The sequence below is a fragment of the Marmota marmota genome, unplaced genomic scaffold (genome assembly GCF_001458135.2).
Source record: "Marmota marmota marmota unplaced genomic scaffold, marMar, whole genome shotgun sequence".
NCBI classification, from domain to species: Eukaryota; Metazoa; Chordata; class Mammalia; order Rodentia; family Sciuridae; genus Marmota; species Marmota marmota.
The window spans coordinates 10922664-10930958 of NW_026000185.1; the positions used below are offsets into that span (position 1 = coordinate 10922664).

The window sequence follows — 8295 nt, forward strand, 5'->3', positions numbered from 1 at the left end:
CATGAACTGTGCCCATGAACTGTATTTATTTCGCTTTTGTTTTGGGGGTGGAGTGGAAGAGATTTTGGGAAAACAGCTCTCTTGAAGTGCCCTTGTGAGCTAAAGGGCAGTTATTGTCTCTGTTCTTGGGACAGAGACAATATTTTCTAATATTTTCCTGGAACTCCAAAGCATTGTCAACTGGAGACAGCAGAAAGTTAGTGATTTCACACTGTTGAAAACAGAACTAACTAGGCTTTATATTTAATAGGTTGCTGTAGCTGGTTTTATGCATTAATAGTTCTACACAGTTTCCCAAAGTCCTCTTTACCCCTCTTAGGTCCTGAGGGGAAGGGCAGTCCGCAGGCCTTGGCCTCTGCGGTTCCCTTTGCGTGGAAAAGCCTCTCCGGGCTCGGTGGGTCTGGATGACTGCGTTCCTCCTCTGGGCGCCCCTAAGGATGGTACGCGGCCAGGCTCCTGGGACTCGCGGTAGGGTTCCAATCCCCTTCCTCTGCGGGGTCTGGGTTGATTACAGGGCTGCAGTTTCTTCTGTTTAACTGAGGGAGGTTCTGACTCCGCAAAATTAATACGGGGGAGCCCAGCCACGGCTTAGCGCTCCTTTGGGTGTCTTGGCACTTTTTCTGGGGTCCTCAGATCCCTGCAGAGGCGGCCCTCCGGGTTTCCTTTCTGCCCAGAGCAAAGAGGCTGGGAACACGCCCACACTGCTGGGGCAGAGAAAGTCCTCCGAGGAGAAGGAGGGGCCTCGGGCGGGGCGGCGGCGCTCTAGCTCGGCGGCATCATTCTGCTTTCCCCACGTAGGGGCTCTGATTGGTCGAAAGCCGCCGCTCGCCAGAGCGACTTCCGGGACGGAGGCTCAGGGGAGGAGAGGTGCCTGGAAAGAGCACGATTTCCGGCGCGAAGCGCAGCAGTCGCGCAAGTTGGGCGCGATGGCGGCCCAGCTACTTCACACGCGGTTGCCGGGGGAAGGAGCCGCTTCAGCCTCAGCGGTCACGACACGGACTGGGTAAGATTCGGGCCGCTTGCGTCTGTGACTGTGGGACCAAAGCTCAGGACCTGGGTTGGGGGAGCAGATCCGAAAGGATCAGGGAAGAAGCTAATGGAGCATGGTGGGAGCAGGGATAGAGGACCATTTCAGCTCCGAGAGAGAGCGTATTCCCGCCTCGTGGGTAATGGAGATGGGAGGGACAAACGAGTCCATTCTGTAGCCCGGTATCCCCCATTCATCCCTCTGGGCTCCCTCAGTGGGTCCCAGGCCTAAACACTGCCTTTGCTTCTGACCTGTTCCCTCAAGCGTTTTCTAGGTGGTGGGTTTTCAGCTGAATGCTGTCACTGATGACAGATCCTAAAAATTGATTTGAAATCTTTCAACACACCTATGTATGTTAACAGTTTTATTTTGCTCGACTTTAAAAAAGTCCTTAACCCCTGTGAAACACCTGGGGTTTAACTTCAGAGTGAGTAGAATGCTGTGCTCCCCCTTGCTCTGTTTAAATAAGCAAACCTTGTAAAACATTTATCCTAATATTCATATTTATGTAATTATTTGTAGCACTGGTATTGAACCCAGGCGTGCTCTACCATTGAACTAAAACTCCAGCCCTTTTTATTTTTTGAGACAAGGTCTTGCTAAATTGCCCAGGCTCGGCGACAACTTGCCATCTTCCTTGGCTCCGCCTAGAGTAGCTGGGATTACAAATGTGCACCACTGGCACCCTCTCACCATCATTTAATGAGTGCAGACTTAAACTGTGCTCGACACTGGAAACAGTGGATATCCAGAGACTAAAGTTCTTGCTCTCAATAGTGCTTACAGTGTGCCAGTGGGACAGTAAATAGGCCAGTAAATAAATGAGTGAGATGATTTCAGATGGTGATCAATGTTGTGAAGAAGTACAACGGGAATGGGAGGTATAAGGGAGAGGTAGAGTACATTAGAGTTCTGATGGGGAAGGCCTCCAGCATTTGAGCTGCAGCTTGAATGACAAGTGTTTCTGATGTAGTGAATAGCAAGTGAAATGGAACCAGCTTGACAGGTTGGAAGAACAGAAAAGACGCTATGCCTACAGTAAAACAAGTGGTTGAAGATGAGGTCAGAGAGGTAGGCAGGGGCCAGATTGATATTTGATCTTGTAGGATTATTGTAGGAATTTGGATTCTTATTCCAAGTGCAGCAGGAAGACCATTTTCACTGAGTGAAGAATGGTTTTTTGGGGAATAAAAGTGGAGATCATTTAAGAAACCTTAGCATAGTCTTGCAAGAAAAGGTTGTTGGCTATTATTATTATTTTTTTTACAGTGCTGGTTATCTAACTCAGGGACTCACGTATGCTGGGCAGACACTACTGTTAAGCTGCATCTCTAGCTGTGCCTATTATAATTTTTATTTTTCTGTGTTATGAACTTAGTAGTGTGGTAATCTTGATTCTACAGGATTTCAGATATGCTTGCATTAGAGAACGATTTCTTCAGTTCTCCTCCAAGAAAAACTGTTCGGTTTGGTGGAACGGTTTCAGAAGTGTTGCTGAAATATAAAAAGGTAAGAGGAGATGACATGTGAGGTTTGATTTTGTTGGTCACAAATACAGCAATAGCTTTAAAACTAAAGACCAATGTAAGGATGGGGATGTAGCTCAGTATTAGAGCAAATGCTTAGCATGAACAATGCCCTGGGTTCAATCCCCAGTGCCAATAAAAGAAAAACCCTCTATACATTTAAAAATGAATTTTAGGTACCAATATTGCAATCAAATATTTAATAATGTGTATGATGCTTTTCAAAATTAGAGTAATAAAATCTTTGCTGAGGTTTTAAAGTTTCAAATGCTGTACTAGTATTTCTTGCAAACATTTATAAGGGTTAGAACATTTTATTTCTTAAGAAATTAATTACCTCAGCAATGCTATACTAGTATTTCTTGCAAACATTTATAAGTGTTAGAACATTTTATTTCTTAAGAAATTAATTACCTAAGCACTATTTTGGAACAATAAACCAAATAGAGATTTTTGTTTTTGTGTTAACTTTTCTTTACCAGTATTATTTTTTAAATGAATTGCTTTTTTTTTTTTTTATATCATTTTTATTGTTGTTTATTTTTTACGTGGTGATGGGGATTGATCTCATGGTCTCATGCGTGCTAGGCAGGTGCTTTACCAATGAGCTATCTCCCTAGCCCCTTCTTTGCCAGTATTAGAGTTTTAACCCAGGGCCTCGTGAATGCTGGGCAAGTGCTCTATCACTAAGCTACATCCCTAGCCATTTCATTTTTTATTTTGAGACAGGGTCTTACTATGTTGTCCTGGCTTCCATCTTTCTATCCTCCTGCCTCAGTGTTATAAACAGTTGGTGTTTTTATGTTAGTTTACAGGTTATTCTACTAGGTCTCCACAGTAGAAACAAAACATAAATGACTGTAAATTTATATATAATATCCATACATTTGAATGTTTACTGTCTTAGTTCCCTTTGTGTTAGATCAGTATAGTGCTTCTCCCCCCTTTATTTTGAGAATTCTCAAGAATATCAACTGTAATATTCAAATGTCAGTACAAAGTGTAGCTAAATATGAATGGCTTCTGAATTACTTGTCATTTGCTTTTTTCTGATCCCCCTTTCCCACTAACATGAGTTTTTCCAAAAACAATTTTTTAAAATATTTTTGGTTGTAGATGGACATAATACCTTTATTTTGTTTATTTAGTTTTTTTACATGGTGCTGGGGATTGAACCGAGTGCCTCACACTTGCTAGGCAAGTGTTCTACCGCTGAGCCACAACCCCAGCCCCGAGTTTTCAAATTTTTGAAGTCGTGATTTTATAGTAACAAGGGATGTGAAAGTTATAAGGTCTATTTTTTTTGCAGTCCATCTCATGTTAAGGTATAGGTAAAAGTTCTATTTTACAAGAAACCATGAGTATAATGAATTTTTTCCCTTTCTCGTTTAGGGTGAAACAAATGACTTTGAGTTGTTGAAGAACCAGCTGTCAGATCCAAACATAAAGGTAACTTTCCTTTCGCCAATAGCAAAGTCATTGCCACTTTGACAGGCATTAGTTTGTACTTTCGGTGCTATTCTGTCCTCAGAACTTCTCTATAATCCCATCTTACTTTAACCCAGTAGTTTCTCAACTAGGCTTGACAGTTTGACCACCCAAAGGACAATTTAGCAAAGATTGGAGACATTTGTGGTTGTCATAATTGGGAGAGAGGGGTGTTGTTGGCATCTAGCTGGTGGATGACAGAGATACTGAAAAATCAGAATAATAGAGGTTTTTTTTCAACATGGAGGTTTTAAAAGAGGATTCAATGAGTTAATATACAAGAAACACGTAGAACAGCCTCTGACCCAAAGTACGGACTTTATAATATAATTGTTAGCTATTGCTTTGTTCCTGTTGACAACCTGTGCTTCCTCATTTCTCATTTACATCTCAATCCACTATTATCACTGGTGTAATTACCCTGACAGAGGTTACCAGTGATTTCTTAAGTGTGCTAATTTAAAGCCTCACACTAATTCTTCATAGAGTTGGCACTGTTGGGTGTCCACTTCTCAACAACTGACCTTCAGTATCTGTGTGGCTCCTCTATTCTGATCACTTAGCTCAATTCACTCTTTTTTTCATATATATATATATATATATATATATATAGTTTGTAGTTGTAGTTGGACACAATACCTTTATTTTATTTATTTATTTTTATGTGGTGGCTGAGGATCAAATCCAGGCGAGTGCTATACCTCTGAGCCACAAACTCAGCCCTCAGGTCACTCTTTTGACAGCTTGTTAACTTTGGTGTTGATTGAATTTCCAAAGTCCCTCCCTTTTCTCACTGCACACTCTTCCTGTTTGGTTGCCTTATGCCTCATGGCTTTGGAATCTGTGTCCTGGTAGCTCCCCAAAATTTGTTTCTGTAGCTCATAGTGCTCTTTCAGGCTCCAGACTTGTTTCTTAACTATATGTTGGATATATTTACTCAGAATTGTTATAGGTACTCCAAATTAGCAAGTTAAACTCATCTCCCTCCCAAACCTACTCTTCTGTAGCCACCCTCCCTCACCACCCCCAGTACTGCAGTCAGGGGTGCTTACTGATGAACTGCATCACCCCAAAGCTTTTATTTTTTCTTTTTCCTTGCCAGGGACCAAACTAAGGGTGTTGTGCATGTTAGGCAAGCACTCTGCTACTGAGCTAAATATTCAACTCCTCTTAATGCTTTTTTACATTTTGAGATAGGGTCTTGCTCCAAGGCTGGCCATGAATGTGTGGTCCTCCTGTCTCAGCTTCTGGATTCACTGAAGTTATAGGTGTCACCACCACACTAACTTTTTTTTTTTTTTAAACACGGATTATATCTAAGGGTGCATCCTCAGCCCTTTATAAGTTTCTTATTTTGAGGCAGGGTCTTACTAAGTGGCTTAGGGCCTTACTGAATTGCTGAGGTTGGCTTTGAACTTGGAATCCTCCTGCCTCAGCCTCTGGAGCTGCTGGGATTACAGGTGTGTATCACCACACCGACTTTTAAAAAAAAATATTTTAGTTGTAGTTGGACACAATACCATCCATCCATCCATTCATTCATTCATTCAGTGGTGCTGAGGATTCAACACAGGGCCTCGAACGTGCTAAGCGAAAGCTCTTGTGCTAAGCCACAATCCCAGCCCACCATGCTGACTGACTCTTAATGCTTTACTGTTTATTGCTTATCCAGTTCTTGAACTGGGAACTGTGGAGTCTTTCTGAACTTTCTCACCCCTCATATCAATGAAAAAAAAAAAATCAGATCTTTTGTTTTGTTTGTATTCTTTCACCTGGATTTTTCCTGTTACCTTTTACAAGAATTTTTTTTTTTTTTTAAATACTTATTTTTTAGTTCTCGGTGGACACAACATCTTTGTTTGTATGTGGTGCTGAGGATCGAACCCGGGCTGCACGCATGCCAGGCGAGCGCGCTACCGCTTGAGCCACATCCCCAGCCCCTTTCCTGTTACCTTTTAGTGGTCTATAGGTCCTATCTCCTGTGTATCCCTCTTCCCCCCAGATTTATCCTTAGTAGTGAAGCCTGATTCTTCTCTCCAGAGCACATGTTTACGTTGCCATTCCCCTTTCTAAAGAACTTCAAGGCTATGGAAGAATAAAGGGCCAACTTCTTGGCACAGCCTGCAACATTTTTCTGTGTGCAGTTTCACGAGATGCTTTATTCCCTGAGGTTGCTGCTTTAATTTTTGTACCTTTTCATGTGACTTTTCTGGAAGAGCTCCTCTGTATCTGCTTCATTTGAGCAGGCTCTGGCTTGCCTCTCTTACTAGCTGTGTGATCAAGGGCAAGTTACTGCTCTTTGTTTCAGTGTCCTCATCCATAAAATGGGAATCAGAAGTAGTCCCTATTTCATGAGGTTGTTTTAATGTGTTAATATATGTTGAAGTCTTAGAACACTGCCTTGTACACAGTAAGTGCAGTATTAGTGTTTACTGTTGTTATCAACACCATTATTGTGATCTACAAAGCTACTCACTCTGTCAGACAGACTCAGTTGAATTGTTGGCTTCCTGACTGGAGCTTTTTCTGATTCTCGGTTTATCTTTTGGCTTGCTCATTATATTCTCCAGCCATACTGAAACACTTCAGTTTTCTGAAAACATGCTTTTCCCTTTGTAAGGAATATTACCCTCAAAAAGTGTTACCATTTAAAGACAACTGAAGCCTCACTTTCTCCTTTCAAATGTACAGAGGGTCAATTTTTGTGTGTGTGTATTTTCCACTGTGCTTTATATCAGCAGATTCTTGATATACCCCTTGTGTGTCTGCTACTTCAGCAGAGTGTTCCAAGTTGTTTGCTTCTAAACGTTTACTGTGAAAGCATTAAAGTCTGTGAATGGTTTATTTTTTATTTTTACTTTTAATTTTTTTGCAGTGCCAGGGATTGAACTCAGGGTCTCATGCATTCTAGGCAAGTGCTCTACCATTGAGCTACATCTCTAGTCCTTGTACCTTATTCCCCTCTAGTACTGAGGATTTCACTCAGGGGTACTTTATCATTCAGCTACACCTCCAAGCATTTTAACTTTTGACCCAAGTTCTCACTAAGTTGCCCAGGCTGGTCTCAGATTTGGAATCCTCCTACCTCAGCCTCCAAAGTTGCTGGGATTACAGGTGTGCGTCACGATGCCTAATCTTTGCACTTTTTTTGGTGGAAAGGAGTAGGATAGATATTTATTTATGTATTTATTTATTTACCTTTTCTTTTTTTTTAATATTTATTTATTGTTTATTTTAGTTTTCAGTGGACACAACATCTTTGTTTGTATGTGGTGCTGAGGATCGAACCCGGGCCTCATGCATGCCAGGCGAGCGTGCTACCGCTTGAGCCACATCCCCAGCCCCTTTATTTACCTTTTCATTGCTGGGTTGCAGTTGCCGTATACATGCTAGGCAAGTGCTCTACCACTGAGAGGTAGCACCTCTGTTCAGTATTTGTGTTTATTTTTTTTGTGGTACTGTATGTTGAATTTATTCATCTTTGCACACAGCCTGGCTTGTCTTCTCTGTCTCTGGTCTCAGTGAGCTGCCATTAGTGTTATTCACAGTGGTTGTGTTATATTATAAAATTATCACAATGTGAGTTGTGATTTACTTAATTTTCCTGCCAAGTTATTTGAGGAAATGAGGAAATTTTCTCATTTTGAGAAAATGCTCAAACGCTTGGTGTCACATGTTCATGGCATAGAAAGCACTGAGTAATTGGATGAAAGTGGGGGGAAAAGTGGCAGTTCCTTTGATTGATGGAGAAAGGCACTATGGGAGAGTGGGCTGAACTAGATTTGACCTCAGCAGGCAAGTTTGACCTGGTTTTTTATCGACTTCATGGTTGGGTAAGTTGCTTATCAATCTCTGTTAATCTCAGATTCCTCTACTGTAATATGGGACTAAATAATCAGCTTGCTGAGTTTTTAGAATTAGAAAAAGATATATTTACAATGTCAAGCACCATGTCTGTTTCTCATTAGATGGTACTTTCTTCTATTGAGTCTTAATAAGTATTAATTATTTTCTTTAACAAATTGGGGCTTTTCCTTATAATTTTTCCCTCTGCATGTTATATATATGTATAAATATAAATAATGTCTTTTGGGAGCTGGGAGTGTGGCTCGGTGGTAAACTGCATGCTTAACATGCACAAGTGTTCCAGCCGCAGCAGCAGCACCACCAACAAAAATAGTCCTATTTTCTATAATATGATCATTTAGCTGTTAAACATGGGTGGGTGTTCTTTTTTTTTTTTTTTTTTTTAAA

General features: G+C 41.2%; 1 protein-coding gene across 1 annotated transcript in view; it reads left to right on the forward strand.

The window, feature by feature from the left end:
* The first annotated feature begins 817 nt into the window (after positions 1–817).
* Rrn3 (RRN3 homolog, RNA polymerase I transcription factor) overlaps positions 818–8295 on the forward strand; it is a 31658-nt gene continuing 24180 nt past the window's right edge. Inside the window, exons 1-3 of the mRNA XM_015491080.2 lie at positions 818–1003; positions 2431–2536; positions 3946–4002. Coding sequence (XP_015346566.1) covers positions 927–1003; positions 2431–2536; positions 3946–4002 — 240 coding nt within the window. The 5' untranslated portion in view covers positions 818–926. The remainder of the gene's footprint in view (positions 1004–2430; positions 2537–3945; positions 4003–8295) is intronic.